This window comes from Hipposideros armiger, unplaced genomic scaffold (genome assembly GCF_001890085.2).
Source record: "Hipposideros armiger isolate ML-2016 unplaced genomic scaffold, ASM189008v1 scaffold_481, whole genome shotgun sequence".
Taxonomy (NCBI): Eukaryota; Metazoa; Chordata; class Mammalia; order Chiroptera; family Hipposideridae; genus Hipposideros; species Hipposideros armiger.
In genome coordinates this window covers 726198-745420 of record NW_017731831.1, presented here as the reverse complement: position 1 = coordinate 745420, position 19223 = coordinate 726198, and the positions used below count along the sequence as shown (strand labels likewise).

The 19223-nt window shown below is 43.9% G+C and overlaps 1 protein-coding gene across 6 annotated transcripts in view; it reads left to right on the top strand.

The window, feature by feature from the left end:
• Window positions 1-790: 790 nt before the first annotated feature.
• The window catches only part of STOX2 (storkhead box 2), a 222582-nt gene continuing 204149 nt past the window's right edge, over window positions 791-19223 (top strand). The window contains exons 1-2 of one of the 6 annotated variants that reach the window (XM_019666942.1): window positions 917-994; window positions 1191-1622. In XM_019666942.1, coding sequence (XP_019522487.1) covers window positions 1259-1622 — 364 coding nt within the window. In that variant the 5' untranslated portion in view covers window positions 917-994; window positions 1191-1258. Of the gene's footprint in view, window positions 2083-19223 lie in introns of all 6 variants that reach the window. The other 5 variants (XM_019666941.1, XM_019666946.1, XM_019666943.1 and 2 more) reach the window with 5 other exon arrangements.

Below are 19223 nucleotides of genomic sequence, written 5' to 3'. Positions count from 1 at the left end.
GTTCTTTTAGACATAATGCTATTGCACATTTAATGGATTACATTATAATGTAAATAGCACTTTTATATGCATGGGGAAATCAAATAATTCATGTGACTCCCTTTGTTGCAATCCTGGCTTCACTGTGGTGGTCTGGAATAGAATCCCACAGTTTCTCCAAGGTATGCCTGTATAGTCCTTCTCAGCGAAAAATAACCAAAACAGAGCGTTGTTTAGAAACAAGCATAAGAAGAGGTGGGTTTTTGGGTTTTTTTATAGCATAATCATTAACTTTTCCGGTAAATTCCTGCATCCCTTTAGTAAATAGGGTGTTGTGTAGATAACACTGGGAATCATTGGGTTTCCTCTATAGTAGGAGCACAGTAAGTGATGGAGATGCGAGAGCAGAATTCCCTAAGTTTGGAAAGAGGCACTGATGACAATTTTTCGTGATTTTGTAAGTTTTTATTATTATTATTATTATTAGTTTCAGGTGTACAAAACAATGAAATAGTTATCCTATTCACCCCTCACAAAGTGACAACCTCCTTCCCCCCATCCACGGCCCCCCCTCCTCCATATCATACATATCTATTACAAAAGCCACTTCCAAGGGCACTTCAACCAGTCAGCAAATCCACTTGTTCCAGCACGAGATGGGAGGAGGGGGCGGGGATGGAGCGTGGGGAGGAGCGACACTCACAGTTCGGGAATCGGTGCCTTTCACGTGTCGTGCGTCCCCTCCGGCCTCCAGGTCTCCTCTGAGCCCCGCCAACTAAACGCACACCGCCTCCCACTCCCCACCCCGGCCCTCCGCCCCACCTCGACCACTTCCCACATCGGACTGCTGGGGATTACTCGGCCGACTCCGGCCGAGAGGGTTCCCGGGACTCGGCGCGAACTGCCCGCCTCCTCCCGCGTCTCCGCCCCCTGCCAGAGTCGCTGGGCGCCGAGGGAGGCGAGGGTGCCGCCGCAGGAAAATGAGCGGTGCCCGGAGGGTGGCCCCGAGCTGCAGGTACTGCGCGCTAGACCTCGGTCCAAGAGGGCTGCGCACACCTTCAGCTTCACCGCGCGGCGAGCCGTGCGCCGGTCCGTGGGCTTAGCCCAGGAGCTGCGCGGGGCGTCCCGGGCGGATGGGGAGCAGGGTGGGGGGGCGCGGTCAGCCCCGGCCTGGGGGGGACACTAACGCTACCTGCTTGCTTGTTGCGCAGCGACGTTCCCGTGGCTGTCCCTTGGAGCGGCAAGAGGCGGCGGCTGCGGTGAGCGGGGACCCACGTCGATGCCTCTGAAGATGGAGAAGTTTCTGCAGATCGCGCCTCACTCTCTTGCCATCGTCCTGGGCCCGGCTGAGGGTCCGGCGGGGGACAGGTCCGGGGCCGCCCAGGCCGCGCCCCCGGCCAAGCCCCGGCAGCTCGCCCGGCACCACATCGGCTACGAGATCTTCGCCGACTTCAAAGCCGAGAACATGCAGCACTTCTGGAACAAGAAGGTCACGGCCGCCGTGGCCGAGACCTTCTTCCTGGGCTGGATCGACGAGCAGGTCCTGCTGATCCAGGGCAAGGAGGAGCACCTGGAGGCGCTGCGCGAGGGCTGGACGCGCCGGGCTCTGCGGCCGCCCTCAGGCTTCCACATCCGCTGCCTCGGTGAGTCCCGGCGCCTTGGGGACCCCGCCCCGCCCTGAGCCCGCAGCGGGCACCGCGGAGGGGACGGGCCGCTGGCTGCCTTGGATGCCGCGCGCCTCCCTCCACTCCGCGCCCCGGCCGGGGGAGGGGCCGGCGGCCCTCTAAGAGCCCAGGATTGGGGAACTTCCTGGCACCTAAAACGGGGATTTGTGTCTTCCCCACACGCCTCCTGGCCGGCCCGCGGAGCATTCCTGGCGGCGCGCTCCGGCTGGGTGGTGCCCGGGGCTGGCCAGGTAGGCGGCGGCGGCGCGGGAGGTTCGGCGGTTTCGCTGCAGCTTCGGGATCTGCTTGTCTCACCTTTTCCGCGCTGCTCGGGCGCGGGGAGTGTGTGTGAGCCGAAGAGAAGTCGAGAAAGAGGATTCAGGTAGCTTCAGGTGGCAACCAGCTCTGCCGCGGGAAGCGGCAGCCGCGGGCGGTTCAGGTGCGCGGCTGACCCCCCCCCCCCCCCCCCGAACGTCCTTTCCGGAGGACGCGTCCGGCCGCTTGTGCTGGTTGAGTTTTTAAGCGTTGGCATTTCTGTGCAAGGCAGAACTGTATATTTTGTTTTGGATATCCTGCCTCCAGTACGTCTTTCTTCGGGGCATTTTATGTTGAGGAAGGGAGGGACACGAGGAGAACAGCGCAAAGTCTGATCGTCAACAAAAGAGAAAACTGTACTGGGGAAGAGAGCCCGATAGGTGATACTCGCCACACACTTCCAGCGGTGCTTGACTAGCTGTTTGTTATTGCACCACTTTATATATGTATTTCTTAATCCGGTTTGCTCCTCTTTTAGAACATACTTTTTAGTTTTGTACGTTGGGGGCAGTGGCTAAATGCGTGTACAGTAAGCAGTGTTTTATGAAACGATTTCAAGAAAGAAAGCATTCTTTCTAGTCTCAAGGTTTAGAAATTCTTTCATGACATTTTGGGGGGAGGTCAAAAGTTCAAAAGCTAGAAAGACTGTAAAGTCGCCTTTTTCGTTACCGGCTGTTGCTATGCCGCCTTCCTCTGAAGGATTAGCTTTTACCTGCTAATGTGTCTTTCTGTATGCATATGCCAAATTTATATCATTTTTCATTTTGCTGTGTTTTGTCTGTTTTTGCATAACAGAAATCTTTACAAAGCTTCCCTTGAATTGAGTAGAGAAAAAACTACTAAGGCTTGCAGCTTGTGTGTTTTGTAACCTGTGCTAAATTTCAAAAGGCCCCTTAATTTTCTCTCTCTCTTTTTTTTTTTCACTTTAGCAAAAACCTCAATGGCGTCCCTGTAATTAAGCTGCCTTAGCAAAGGGGCCAAGATTAATGCCTCTGAGACTTAATCTGCCCTTGTACTGTAGGACTGTAACACAGGAGGAAGAATATATGGAGTGATTGGTATGCACTGAATAGGTTACATTTTAATAATTTTCTTTTAAACTTGCTTTCATGCTTATTTTTGGCTTTTTATTTTGGCAAATTTCAAACATATACAAAAGTAATGTACATCTCTCCTCCTCATCCCCCACCACCATTTTGAATACCAAACATTATATCAATATCATTTGATTTGCAATTATGATATTTCAGTTGTTCATATATACTATATATTTTTCATTTTAGCAGAATTAGTAAACTCTGGTGATCTGTCATATTAACCAAAGAGAATTATTTTGGCAATCTTAAAGGTTCCGAAATTGCTGTAGTTGATTGACTATTGTCCTGATCTGGTCAGATAGTCCAAGCATCTCAAGGTGACCAGAAGCTGGTAGGTGTGGCAGCTGCTTTGCTCAGCTCAGCCCCTTAGCTCAGTACCATAATAGGAAGCAAAGGACTACCTCCTAAAGTGGAGGCATCAGATAAAGAAGCAGGGGTGATGCCTGCTGGGATCCAAGTGGTAACTTTCTTTTGAACTGCCTTTGGGGGTTCACAGCCTCTACTAGAATTCCAATTTTGCTTCAGTCATGATGGTAAAAGACTGAATTGTTTGAAAGAGTTTATCTGCTATAAAAATTCTCTAAGGGAACCTTAGTGTCTGCTGCAAGGCTTCCTGATTTTTTTTTGTTGCAAGATCTTTTATTGAGGTTTGGAATTCCAAAGTCAGGGAGCCGCTGATGACTGGCTCACAACCTTTTATTCTGAGTCACAATTGATGTGTCGACAAGTTCATATGCTCAAGAGACAAACAAACACAAAACATTCAATGGTATACTAAGAGGGAGCCTAGCTGTAACTCTACTCTGAAAAGAATGAGTGATATTATCATAGGAATACCCTTGAATCTGTCTAATTTATATACAAAAGCAGGAATCCCTATCTTTATTATCACTTGATAGTTTATTATTAGTAGTACATTTCTTGCAGCATACCTTTCAACTAATCTCTCAGTACTACCCATACTACTATCAGGTACTTGTATGTTATTTTGTGATTTGGGCTAATTCTTTTATGAGCGTGAAACAGCCAGAAAACCAGACACATAGATAAACATTACAGAAGGCATTTTATTCCCACTTATTGTACTTGAATTAAATGAATCAATCACCAGATATGTCCTCTTAAATAACTGATAGGCAAATGCCAGTTTAAATTTTATTATTATGGTAAATAATTATTCACCAAATTTGATTCTTTTCTAGGTAGTCTCTTGGAGCCTACCTTAGAGAGTGGTAATAAACTTTCTCCATTAGATCCTGGCAGTAAAGGAAGGAGAGTAATAGTTTTGAAGCTCCGTTTTCCTGGGTGTGTGCTCTAGCACACCCCGGAGTGCAGAAGAGGTCTGCGCGGGGTGCCCTTTTCTGGCCAAGCTGCAGAACAGTGGAGGCAAGCGTATACTCTCACAGTAGGACTAGTCATGAGTAAGTATTTTGTTTTGTAGCATTTGGAGGTATATGTTTTGAAGTGGTAAGCATTTTGGTGCCTGTAATTTCAAAAGTACCTGTATGTGGTTCTAATTAACTGTAAAATTTCAGGTGGGGGTTGGACAGTGAGGAGATGATTATCGGATTCCACAAGAAGCAGAGAATTAAGCAATTCAAAAAGGAAAAGCAGTTTTGGTTTGGAATATTCAAATCCACCACTTAGAAATAGCCTACTCTGGGCATGTAGAAAAGAGGTTCAGACTTTCAATTTCCATGATCCTCAAAGGGGATATGTGTGTGCAGGAAACTAGTAATGTTTTAAAGTTGTGCTGTATATGCTGAGTAAATCATATTAAGTTAAATCCCATACATATTTATTGCGTGCTACTTGGGCCTGTGTCACTGTGTCACTCCTGAGATTCTAAAGACCGATGAGGCATGCAGTCTTTTTTGGGATACCTCCACCAGAACTGAGAGTGCTTTGAGGACAGTAAGCATGAAATATTGGATTGTTGGAAAAGTCATGTTGCATTTTTGCAACGAAAAACAGAAAAAATGTGTCATGACTTTTCTGACAAGCCAATAGTTACTTCTGCCTTGTAAGCTGGTAGCCAGGGTCCCAGAGATGAGGCTTGAGCCTTGTGCGGATGTGGGGCGCGAGTGGTTCATTCAGAACAGGAGAGCTATCCTACCCTGGAGAGTCATGGGGTTGGGGAGTTCATGACATGTTTGGAAACTGGCTAGTTTGGGTGTGTGGGGGAGAGGGATGTGATAAGACAATGGAAAGGGAAGCTAGGGCCAGATGTGAAGATTTAGAAGCTACTGGTGGCTTTTAATCAGGGAGAGAGGTGCCATGGTTTGATCTTTGGTATGAGAATTCTGGGGCCAGTGAAGGCAACAGATGGGATGGGGAAGGGATTAGACATAGGTACCAGCTAAACGTCTATTGAAACAATTGTGAGGAGAGATGATGAGTGCTATGTTAGAGCATTTGCTCTCTTAGGACCATGGGTACATTCCCATCGTCAAGGGTCATTACCCTAATGAAGGTACCATTGTAACCTGGTTGAACCCATAGGCCTCTGTGTGTCCAGGTGCTCCTCCCACCTGGGCTCATGGGGATTTATGGCCATCAGCCTTACTCAGATCTCACAGTCAACCTCCATGGGTTCCCCTAACTTCAGATCTCAGGGAACATGAGTCAGCATCTCTCCCCCCTTCAGTTGCTGTTTATACTTGCCCAGTTTGTCCTTTGATATTTAAATAGGACCGAATAAGCTTTTTAGACTTTAAATCAGAACTTATATTTTACATTACAAAATTGTTTAGAACATAAGGGCATCAAGATTTTATTCTATTCCAATATCTTGATTGGTTTTTCTCAAAAAGAGTTGTTCTCTCAAAGTACTTTCTCCAAGTAGTAAAAATTTAAGGCAGAGTTGTTTATTGAAAAATGTATACTCCAAAATATTTTGTATGCATTCTCAAAAAGTTGACTTAGTTACGTCAACTTAATATTAAATGATATTCCTAGACTAATGTCTGGGATTGCTTGATGAGTGTTATGAAGCTTTTTAAATTAGAGATACTGAGTTATTCAACAACTAGAACACTGACCATTTTCTGGGATTTGTTCTGGGAACTGAAGTGGAGCACAAGTCAGACAGTCCTTGTGCTTTTGGAGGTTCCAGTCTAGTGGGGCAACAGACATTTCAAAAATTAAACACAGAAATAAGAATTTCAGATTGTTTTAAGTGCTGTAAAAATTAAGCAGGTGATAGAATAGGAAGTGGTGGGGAGAAATGAGATCATAGCTAGCATTTATTGATCACTTACTCTTTTCTAAGTGCTTTACTTTTATTAACTCATCTTTAAGACACCTCTTCTATTTAGGTATCATTAGTTTACCCATTTTACAAATGAAGAAATTGAGAAACAGAAGGACAAGTCCTTCTCTAGGGACACTTAGTTAGTAAACGATAGAGCTGGGTTCTGGACCCAGGCAGCGAGATGGTAGAGCCTGTGCTTTGAGTGATAGCTCAATAATACTTCTTGTCATGTAGCATTTGACTGTAGCAGTTGGCCAACAATGAACAAGGACATGATGGAAATCAGCTTTTGACTCCTTGTAAGAACAGAAAAGAAAGCCACGGGGCCTGAGGCTTGTTGAGCCAGCAAAAGAAATGGAAGGTGTGACAGGAGCTGAGGTCAGAGGGTCTGGCTGACTCCAGGTAATGTGGGGTCTCATGGGATTTTATTCTGTAGTAACATGGCATTGAGCATCTAATAAATATAGAGCACTGTGTTGGATTCTGTAGAATATCCAGCAAAGTTTCAGACGTGGGCCTCACTCTTAGAGAAACTTACCTCTCATATTAAAATCTCAAGAGTTTAAGTCTAAGCAGTGAACAATGATGCATTTCAACTTTTATTGATTTCTAGCTTGTCATAAAAATATTTTTATGAATTACCTCACTCTGGCTCAAAGATATTTCCAGTAAAGGTGTGCCAGTTTCATTGTAGTAAAGTATTGAAAATGAACTTCAGAGACTCAAGGCCTTGCTGTGATAACTAGAGGCTTTGCAAAGATGCATAAGTTTTCACTTATTTGGCTTAATTCTGATCTTGAGCACATGTTTGTTTCCCCCTTATGTTAAGAAGTAAATTTACTGGTTATCACTAAATTCTTTTTAAAGGGGCATAAAACTGAAAGGGTGTCTGTCTGTGTCTCTTGTGCTGGAGTGAAAGCACTTGGGTGCTTTTAGTCCTGAGGTTGATCACATATTTTGGGATAAAAAACTGAGGGAGGTTTGTTATGTATCAACTACTTGCTACAGATGATTTTAAGCATTTCATTCTGCTTAAAACACCTCACATAATGCTGTATATGGGGTGGGCTTTGACATTATCACTTGAAGTTTGGAGATCGTACTTGTGTCATTATTCTACTCAGTTTATGCCTTTGTAAAACAAGTTTTGGACCCTTCCATTCTGTAAATAGCTGTAGACATAATGTAATTGCAGACATTTCTTAATTTGGGTGAACCAGTTATCTGGTTTATAGTTTATTTCAATGAAGAGGTTAAATAGATGTATTGACAAGATGTGAATATAACATATATATCTTTAAGAAGGTTGTAAGCTCTTGATATTTTGATATCAATCAATCTCTTTTGATAGAGACCAGTGAATTTGGACCCTGTCAAGAGCTAGAACTAGAGGTATCTTTTTGAAGAATTTGATGAATGACTGAGATAGTTAAAGGGATTCATCAGTCTTTGGGGGTGAAAGTGAGGGTAAACCCTCCTAGGAGGGCAGATCCAGCAAATGAGAATGTTCACAGGATGGTGTGGATACCACATGGAGCAGACCCCAGGTCTTAAGATGGCCTTGTGATGTTAACAATATGAAAGCATACCTCTGTGCTGTGGATTTTCCTCTGAAGACTCAAACAAACACAATAAAATTCCTCTTTTTTTCTAGATTTCTTAGGAAGGCCTTATAATAGAATTTACTAAAATGAGAGCCCATCTTTTAGTGTAAAATGACTTGTCTCTGAAATCAGGATGTCACCTCTGCCCTCCCAAATGTTAAACATGTGGGGAGCCTATAAAGTCCCTCTGTCTGTGCGGATGCTGGCTGATTGGTAGTACACCAAAAATAACCCCATTTTCGGGCCAGCCGAGTGGCTCAGTTGGTTAAGAGATCGCTCAAGAGTGCAAGCTCTGAGCAAATATCGGTTCGATTCCTGACCCAAGCTGAGCTGCCACTGAGCTGCCAACAGGTGGCAGGATCGCTCAGCTAAAAAAACAATAACACAAACAAACAAACAAAAAATAAAACAAAAACAACAACAAAAATAATCCCATTCTCATGAATCTAGGGGTCCCTGAAGGCCCCTGAAGGCTTGCCAGTGTCTTGTAACAGGTGGGACCCTGGGGCCCAGTCTGATGGGATTCTGTCTTCCTGCCACCTCAGATTGCTGCAGCCTTTGTCTTCACAGTGAGCCCAACGGTGCTGGGAGGATGCTGGCTCAGAGGATGTTATGAACGCAGGTGTCCTCTAGGTTGTTACTTCCTGAAGAACTTTGCTGTTACTTGAGCATTTTTCTTCTGTTGCTGCCACCCTTCCTCCAGTGTTGTTGTATCAGACACCCTCCTCCTCTCTGACCCCCTTTCCCTCCAGGGTTTGGGCAACTTTTCCTTTCAAACCTTTGCAACAAAAGATTATGATTACATCTCTGCTTTTATACTTCTAAGTAAAGTTTTTCCCCAAAGAATTTTCTGGAAACTAAAGGTCTTCTGTGTCAATTTCCAGGACAATAGAGCTCAGTACCTTTTCTTCTAAGGAATCTTATCCTCAGAGCGTCAGGGCTACCTCCCCCCAGTTGTCACCCCCATCACCCTTGGAAGTGACATTCACAAATCCAAGGTAGTTTTCATTCTGACATCTTCATTCTGAGAAAGAGAGGAGAACCTTCTACATGTTTAATTCCTTAGAGGGAACACCAACCAGATAAGATTTTCAAAACAAAATTTTATTTACAGGTATCCCTAAATCTTTGGTAGTTTCCCCTTTAGGCTGCTTTCTTCTTTTGGGTCAGTCCTGAAGTTGCAAGCCACCTGCCCGCCCAAGCTGCCGGCATGACTGTCCCGAGAGCTGTCAATGTTTGCAGCCACTCCTGCACCAGTTCTCCTTTCCTGCCCTCTGAATCCCACTTTAAGTGACGCCTTTCAAGGTGGCAGCTGCGCTTCTATCCACATAGCCCCAGACCCATCAACCTTCCAGCTCAATTTCTTAATACTTCCTGCCTGTTCCCAATCCCTTGGTGGGTGGATTGAGCAGGAAGAGGCTGAGTCTGGGCGAGGTGGAGTGGGCCATGTGTGAATCCATGAGTGAGGGGAGGAGGCGGGAGGTGAGACAGGACATAACCGAAAAACGGCAAGGGGCGAAGACAGAAGAAGAAGGGAACTAAGGGACACAGTGATTACATGGAAGCATTGGAAACTGAGGCATGTGAGGTGCAGGGTGGTTTCAGGTTGGAAAGCATCTTTCTGTGAATCAGGCCCTCTTCTTTGAAATTTTGTCTCCTGTCTGACAGGGTTGGAGTTTGGGGCTGAGCTCTCTGCATTCTCTCTGCCAGTCTTGCCAAGGTTAGGAGGAGGGCTATGGGCTCTAATATGTGGTCCTGAAATAGAGGGTTTTTTTTGCCTTCCCCCCCCCCCCCCCCGCTGTGGGAAAAGAGCTGTGCAGCCTGGACAATTGAACTTGTCTTTTTTTAGGCTTTTGGCCAACAAACCAGACACTTCTGACTCCACATAATTTCTGTGACTATTTGTAAGACTGACTGCTCTTTAGAATGTAAATCTGTACGGGCCATCCTGAGGGTCAGGAGTCTGATCTATTCAAAAAATGCTTTCACTTTCAAGGAGAGAGATTGTGTAAAGAGAGAGGATTTGAGTAATTTTCTCTAAGCTCTGACCCTGTGTACTCAAAAGTTCTGATGACTTAAGTGTGTGGACTCGAATGAGTAAATGTAGTTCTTTGTAATATTGTTAATATATTTAATTTTCCAGGTAGGTACGTTGTTGTGCTGACTTAGTCCTCATTCCAATGAGATTGTTCAGGCATTTCAATTAAGATACTTCTCAAGTCACAAAAGTTGAAATGATTACCATTTATTTTTGGGGGGAGTTATATGCTGCTTCTTTTAAAAAGTCCATTGTGAGAGAACTAAGTGGGGAAAATGGAATTATATCCAAAAGAGGCATAATCTTGGCAAAATATTACAAAATATACCAGTCTAATGATGATTACAGTTGTTAGTAGCATATATGAAATTTATTTGAGTTACAACGCTACCTTAGAAAACAAGACTTGGACTAAATAAAAAAATAAGTTAGATGGTATGTTAATTATATTTCAATTGAAAGTAAAATTAATAAATTGGATAATTAAGAAAAGCCCTGGAGAAACTGGTCTGTTTAGCTCTCTGACACTCAAGAGAGAAAACTATCATCACAGAATATTTTCATTGTCAAGGAAGGGGAAAAGAGTTCTTTTTTCTCATAGTTGAGAGGAAAGGGTGTGAAAAGAGATCATAATTACAGGAAATAATGGACTTTATTGTTAATGTTCAGTCACGTGATGCTAATGTGGGAGGTAAACATAGGACCTTTTAATCAGGTCTCTATAACACTGCAACTTGCCACGGTGGGTCACCCTGTGGCAGGAATAACAATATGGTACCTTAAAGCAAAAGCAATGCTGAAAAGTTTTTGATTTTTAGGAGGGCAGAGGAAGATGTCAAAATTAGACAAGTTGTACGTGCATTGTCTAAAAAGGAAATGTACAGAAACTTATATGTTTGTATATATTAGATGATATGAAATGATCAATAAGTTTGCTTCCAAGGATGCCTGGAGTAGCCTTAACCTCCAATGCTCAGCCTTCAGCATCTTCGCTTTCCAGGCCTGGCCAACAGTCTTCAGAATTCCTGGCTCAATTCAGAAGATAAATAATTTCATGAGGCGTGTGTCACGTATGTATTCATGAGTGTATATTGTAAAGAATAAGATGCATGTTGTAAATTCTTTCAAAAGCTGAGTAATGATGTCATTTGGCCTTACTCAGGAAACCTTATTTTTAAAATGGTGGAGGTTTTTGGTTTTTTTTTCCCCCTGAAAAATTCACTTTTCTTCTACACATGAGATCGGGTGGAATTGAAACATATTACCTGAATGAAATCCACAAAAGCTGTGAAAGTTTTATATTAAATAATCTCTTAATTGAAAAGAAAAAAGTCCTTATAAAGACATTCGCATGAAAACCAGCATTTTTACATCTGTCAAAACTTCTTAAGAGAGGAAGTGGAGGAGAAATTCCAGTCGATGTCTTTGTCCAACTCCAAGGCAGGTGCTGAATTGTCTGAGTTGATGACTCAGTTAAAGCTATTGAATTTCCAGTGTAGCTAGATCAAACATCACTTTTGCTGTCTGCTGTGACAATTGAAGTGTATTCACCTAGTCTAAGTGCAATCTATACATTAAGTCATGATAGAAGAAAAACAGATTGTACTGTTTTCTTAAGATAGGAGACCACTGCTAAAGCTCTGAAATGGTGTCAACATTCTTGGAAGCTAGTGAACTGAATCAAAGGGGCTGAATTAGAAAACATTGGTTTCCAGAACTACTCAGTAATCTGGGACACCTCAATCCTAACTAACTAGGTGATTCATTGCATCCAAAAGGGTATGCTAAACACCAGAGGATGCTGCTTGCTTTGTCAACCTCTAATGCTGATGACAGAGTCATCCTTTGATGGGTCATCAGTGGGAAATATGGTTGCCATATTTGTGAGTAAAAAGACATAACCGCTCTGTTTTGGGAACTCCAGGGACAAGACCAACTTCTTTGCATTTATCAACAGTTTTCAAGTTGGAGCATTGCATATTTGAAAAAATTAAAACTCTGAATACACCAAAATTGATACTTCAGGGGACAAAGACAAACATTATAGTCCATACATTTATAGCTAATTTTAAAAATTAAAACCACCTCTTTATTGATGGATTGATTGATTGATTGATTGATTTTGATTTGATTTGATGTCACTCTCGAGGTTTCCTGTTAGGTTATTTTTAAGAAGTTACATCACATCCAGCCTATTGTATGAATTAGGCGATCTACTCTTGACACTGGTGGAAAGTTGCGATTGTGAGCTTGTGAGGAGAAACCTTTCTCACTGATATTCTTGAAAAGAGAACCCTGGAGAGGAGTTTGGAAAAGGGATTTGATTCAGATGTCAGACATACTTTATAGATCACTGTGGCGATCTCCTTATTTGCACTGAAACAGCAAACATGCTTTTCCAGGTATTAACTTATTTCTTTCATTTACATACATCAGCTAGTCTGTTTTTTCCCCCTTCCCTTCTGACTATGAAAATAAGTAGCAGAACACTCGATTTTGAAGTGACTACCCCTTCACTTTTGGTGAACAAGCATCCTCAGCATTCTTTAAAACTATCATGGGAAGGAAAAATATGTGTATTTCAAGGTTACTATAAATATATTTTTTGAAAGTGTCATACTGTTGATATTTTTCATCGATATATTTAATTTTGAAACTTCAAGTAAAACTAAAGGAAAGTGTGAGACTTTTATGTGTATTTACCAAAAGGAGGAGGCAGGAGTTGAGAAAGCTTGAAAAATAATGCCAGAGTCAATCACAAGTAGGAAAACAAAGTTCTTCCTCCATTTGACTTGCTAATTTTAGGGCTGTGTTTTCGTTCCCATTCGAACTTCCCCTAGAAGAGAAGGTAGCAGGGTTATGCTTGTAAATAGGGTAATCAGATGTTCTGGAAAATAGTTTTGCAATATAGTTGAGATTTGAAGGGCTTAGGGAATGTGAATTATGGCATGATAAGTATCAGAATTAAAGTAAAACTCCAGTCAATATTCATGGTTAAAAAATTATTTTGCATGGTTCCCTCATTATTCTTGCTTGAGGTATGTTCTAGTTGCACAGTTAAGAAAATCTGAAAACTCCAGGTTTTAAAAAAATTTTCGTTACTAAAATGATATTCTCTGTGCATGAGGCTGATAACCTGCTTATGCTTATGTCTCTCATTTTCTGTTTTTTTTGTTTGTTTTGTTTTGTTTTTTACCACTTGTCCCTGTTATTAGGGTCTTATCCAGAAAGGCAATGCATCATGATCACTTACCTTAGCACTCTTTTCAGCCCTTTGTGGAGAGGATTTGGGTATCAGGAGCAGTCCTGGTAGTTCACAGGGTTGGGTGGAGATAAACCCCTGTCAAATGATAAACCTGAGTGCCCTGCCAAGATGTCTGGGAGGATTTGGTTCTCATCCCTGCTTTGGATTTGCCAGCTGTGGGGTCTCAGACAAGTCCCTGTTCCATCGGGGGATTAAATGAAGTAAAAAAAAAAATACAAATATGTACATTTATTCTTTATCTTTCTTGGTTTGTTTATTTGCTTTTGGTCTGTCTACTTATACATAACAATATTATTACTATGTATCTTGCAAAGGACGGAATTTTTCATACTTGCTTTCAAAGTGTGCTGATTGAGTAACAAGCTGTTGGTAGAGTAAAATTTGGCTAATTTCAATTGTGGCTTTTGAGATGCTCAAGGTAGCTCTGAAACTGGAAGAGAAGAAAAGTTAAGCTAAAGAGTTTTTCTGCTCATGGTCCTGTTGGCGCCCTGGCCCCCCTTTCCTGATGCTTGGTTAGAGACCTCCCCTGGCGGGATGCCCATGTGTAACCATATGGTACTTCATGGAATGCAGATAATGGCTTCATTTTCCTCTCTGTTTTAATAGGGGGAAACCTGTGCTAGCAGGTAGAAGAGCTTTTTTTTATAAAGTACAAATGAAAGCTTTATACCAGTATTATTCATGCCAGAGCAAAGCAGACTGTTAATGTGTTCAGAAAATTGTAATTCTCTTCCTACTACCTTCTGGATATTTTCACCCCTGCCTCTGAAGAGAATTGAGGGTGACCTGGACCCTATCTTTAAAGGGTAGGGGTCACAGCTTCACGCATTTCTGTGGTCCTTTACTTTGATGTCACAGGTGTTGGGCCTGGGGCCTCTTACAGAGGCTGGTAGGCAGTTAGGTCTGATGGTGAGGTTTGGCAGTGCTTCCTCCTCGCAGCTGGGCAGCGGACCCCCAGCCGCCTCCCCCCTCCCCCCATCCTCTGGGCCTTCTCAGCTCCTCTCTCCCATTCAAGTGTTGATTAAAGGGAAGGGGAGGCCCTCTGCTCTCTCAGGCAGCCTCTGCTTCCGCCTCTGTAGCTGGCGGAGCACCCCATCCCGGTACCTGTCCGGCTTGACGCCACTCTCGCCTCAGGGGTCTGTTAGTGAGTAGGCCAGGAGTCTAGGTTGCAGAGTAGGGGCTTAGGATGTTAGATCCAGACAGGACCTGAGGCCTCAGTGTGTCACCTTTTCACCCTGCCCCTGCCCTTCGCCAACAGGACACTGAAGTGTAGAGCTGTGCAGGGCCTCACAGCCAGGGTGACCTGGAACCCAGGCTAACGCCCAGGGCTCTGGGCTCTGCCCTCCAGGGTGGGATGTTCCTCGGATTCCCTTCCCTTCTGGTCCCAGTTGGCCTTTCAGGCTCTGGGTTGGGGTGTCTTCGTTACCCATGTGCTGACCGTGCAGTGCTTTTCCAAGACTGGTCTGGGTGAGTCAGCCCCCACACACTGTGAACCTGGAAGGGACCTCTGTGTCTCCCAGAGATGGCAGGTCTCATCGTTGCTTAAGAATGAGCTTGGAAAAAGCTGCTATTAACTGAACACTTGCTCTATGTTCGATTCTGAAGCAGTCCATTTATATACATGACTGTATTTCATCTTCACAGAAACTCAGTGAGGTTCTTAACTCCATTTTACAAGAGGCTGAAATTCACAGAGGTTCCGTGTCTTATCCGATGTCAGACAGGTAAGGAGTGGCAGTGCTGAGACTTCAATCCAGATCTGCTTGTCTCCACAGTGGACCTCGCCACACACAGCCTCCGGCCGGGCCCGTTTCTTCTCACACACTTACCTGCTTCTGACCAGTCCACTCTGGCTCTCAGGCAACCTTCAGGAACTCTTGGAAACTTCATCCATCAATTTTTCCCCCTTTAATATAAACAACTGCAATCATCTAATAAAAATACTCTTTTCCTTTTAAAACTCTATATTACCTGAAGGGCATGGCTGTCTAGAAGTAGATTGTCAAAGGCAAATCATACAGTCAACAGTTTTCCTTCTCACCAGCTTGTATACTATTCCTTCGTCTCCTAGACCGGGAAAATGTGCAAATGTGGAATTCTGTTGCTCTGGCCTTTCCTTCCCTAATCATGTCGCTAGACATTTGGCCCACATGAAGTGACACCAAAGCAGGTACTCATAGTTCTCAAACCAAAGAGACAGCAGTGCCTCAAGAAATTTAATGTCCCCAAGCGTGTCTGCTGCACACCTTCAGCAAGCGTGAAAAACTTGCCTGATGAGCAGGCCTTTCAATTCCAGTGGCGTCTCCAACGTTCCTGGGGTTTTCCTTGGCTCATCCCATCTGTGCCACTAGCCTGGAAATGCTCTGGGGCAAAGATTTTGTTCTTTGGCACGTTTTAACTATTGGGAAGGGTTACTATACATTGAAAAAGGTGCGACAACAATACAACCTTGTCCTTCAAATGCAGCCTCGGGTCTTGATCTTTTTCCCAGATATGGAGACGTGTAGAGCCATGTATCTTGTAAAGTCAGCTACCATGCTTCCCATGAGAAGTGGGTTTTCACAAGATACATTTTGCTCTGTGAGAAGGCATCAAGTATTAAAGTAGTAATTTAACAGTTTTTATGTTACTGTTTTTTTGAGCTTCATCCCATAAACTGTCACCTACTTGAAAATTATTTGGGATTAAAATAATCATGTAGTAAATTCAGAACTGGCCTGAATGGGAGAATTTAAGCAGGGATGCTCTCATGTTAAACTTACATTTTTTTTCTGGGTCATAAAGCTAATAAAATAATCTCACCACCTCCCAATGTTCCATAGATTTTAATATACATTATTTCTCAGCTACATCATACTTTCATTTAAGCCTATTTTATTTTCTTTGGTCATGGGTAATTTCCTTGGATAAGTTTCAGTTACTTCTGGTATGAAAAAGCATACTGGAGAGAGTTAAATGAACAGACAACCCTCTTGATAAACTTCTACCACTTCTCATAGTAACAACCACAAAAGTATTATTGTGTGATTGTAGAAAAGAAAATTCTTACTTCTTGAAAAAACTGGTTAACAAAAACTCCACTTATTTGACTTGTGAGATATACTTCAGAGGGAAGCAAAGGGAGAGAAATGTACATTTTGCGAAAATAACAGTATGTTAGCCAAGTGAGCATTTATTTCATACATAACAGGCAATGCACAGATACTAGGCGCCATCGGAGACACAGAGACATCACACGCTTGGTCCCAGCTCCTGGGGGCTCCTGGCTTCCCTGGGAGCATGTGAACAGTGGACTGGCTGGTGGTCAAAAGCCAAAGCGTGTGTTGTTGGGCAAGCCCCATGGGTTCACGGAAGGGGATAGATCACTACCGCGGAACCAGGGTTCTGAACCCTGACTACTAAGTATGGGATGATCCCAAGATGGCTTCTTCCCTGGCTTGCGCATCCAGAACGCCCTCCACGTCCTCTCCATCCTCACGTGGCTGAGGGCTTTGGGACGGGGGAGAAATGTGGGGGATAAGCAGTGGCTCTTAGAGACCAAGAAGGCTGCACATGAAAGGCACTTGCTAAAGAGAGGCAGGGGTTGAATGGAGGGTCCAGAATCACCCCACCATGTCAGGAGGTCAGCAGTGGATAGTCCGAGGTAGCTGGGACATTCTTTACCACTTTATTGTGCTTTGAAGATCTTGAGCTAATTATTCGTGCAGGAGGTGGAGAGGTTGTGGGGGAGGAAGAAGAGGCGTTCTAAGGAGGGGGCAGCCGCTTGCAGCAGCCGCGACAGCAACAGGAACAAGGCGGGCCTAGGCTGCAGTCACATCCCTCCGCCTGTGTTATGCTCATTGGGTGCGCAGCTCCTAGCATCTGCTAGCATTCCTGTCTCAGGGAAATGTTCTTGCCCTGGGCATCCTGAGGAAGACGGGAGAGGTGGCTTTACCTTTGTGGGGAGCTGGTGCTGGGCAGCCACCTTCATTTTGCAAGTGTGTGTGTTCGAATGTTTTTGCCCTGCTACCATGGGCAGGAGGATGCCCCCCCACTTCCTTCTTGTCTCCCTTTCGCCCCAGGCCTCACTGTGAAGCCCTGAAAGCAGGCAAAGGAGTTCAGATTTGATGTGGTGAGCAGCGGAAAGCTGCAATGGGCACCTAAGCAGAGGTGGGGTATGAGAAACGCGGTGTTTGGGGAAGATTAGTCTGGCAACAGGGTGACAAATGGTGTGTGTGTGGGGGCAGGGATCAGGAGAAGTCATGCATCGCTTATTTCTCCTCTGCTGTTCCTTGTGTATCTGACCTAGAAAGTCTGAGTTTTAGTGCACAGCAGACTCACCCAGGGAGGATATTAAGAACATAGATTCCCGGGCCCCACTCCTAGGGACTCCGATGCAGTTGGTCAGGAGCTGGGCTGGGAATCTGGGTTTTCAGTCTGCACCCGAGGTGATTCTAGTGGATCTGAGAACTGACCGCTTTTGAGAAAACTGACCTGGTCTGTCAATGTTAGGTTTGATCAGCTTTTGTTCTTTTTCTGCCTTTCCAATTGGAACCTTTCTCATCTCACTGCCACTAGTAGACCTTACCCTCACCTTCTTTCTGTAGTCGTACCCTTCACTGTTCTCCCGAGTGAACCCCATGCCCTTCAGAATGGCTTGCTCCTGTACCCCAGGGCATACCGCGGGTGTCCATCTCATGCCTCTAGCTCAGATGCCTCCCTGTCCCCATCACTGGTCTTGGAGGCACAGCTCTGTTCCCTTTCCGAGAAATCTTAGGCCCTGGCCTCCCCAGATGTGTAAGTGGTGACCTCTTTTCTTTCCGTTTCTGTGACTTCTCTTACCAACATGACTTAGTTATGACGAAGTGTAGGCTGCCAGCTTGTTGAAGGAGCAAGGGCTTTGACTCAGGCAGCCCCGTCATCCTGGGCAGGTCGCTTCATCCCCTTCAACTACTTCTCCCCGCTGTAAAATCCATCCCATCGGGTTGGTGAGGCGTGAATGAAATAATACACTTGAAGGGACTTATTTAGCTCAGTGCCTAGTACGTAGAATGTGTTTAGGTAAATGTTGTTGCTCCTCTTCTTATGTGTCCTGAATCCCCACCTGGACCAAAAGACCTCAAAAGAGAAAGACTGTGCATTTTGTTTCTCTCTATTCTCAGCATAGAGCTTACTGCTCAGTGGGCAACAATAATGCAAAAAGTAGTCATAGTAGCAGTGGAAGTGATAGTACTAGCAATGGCAAATTTATAAAGTACTTGTGATATGCCAGACATTACATATAACTATTCCTTTAATCCCCACAAAGCTTTCAGCTAGGGGCTATTATTAGCACAAGAGGAGGAAACTAAGGCACAGAGTGATTAACTTGCCCAAGGTCACCTAGCTGCTATTAGGCAAAGCCAGTATTTGAACTCAGAAAGTCCAGCTGTAGCCTCTGTACTCTTATAACAGTTAAATAAGAAAAAAGCCCACTTAATTAAAAAAAAATGTTGATCATATACAGAAATAGAGGGAATGGTAGAATGAATTTCTATTTAGGTAGCGTCACTGATATCAGCACTTGGCCTGTCTTGTTTTACCTGTACCACTACCTGCTCCCCCATCTTCACTTTGGATTATTTTGAAGCAAATTCCAGGCATCATAGTTTCAGTGTAAGTACTTATTTATATAACCTCTAAAAGATGGCTTTATTTTTACTATGATCACAGTGCCATTATCACGCTTAAAAATATTGCTGGTTGTTGCTTAATATCGATTGTCTAGTTCGTGTGTAGATTTCTCTGATGGTTGCACAAACATTTCTTGCAATTCATTTGTTCAAATCAGGAGCCAAACAAAAGATAGGTTACTTTACATAGTGAATTTAGAAGTAAAGTACCTGAAAACATGTACTTAATTGAACTTCATTCAGTGAATATTTATCATGTGTCTGCGATTTGCAAGCCACAGTTTAAGGATGGTGAAAGGCATTTCCAAAAAGCTGTCAGTCGGCCACGGTGACTGACAGGATTCAGAAAATGGTGGA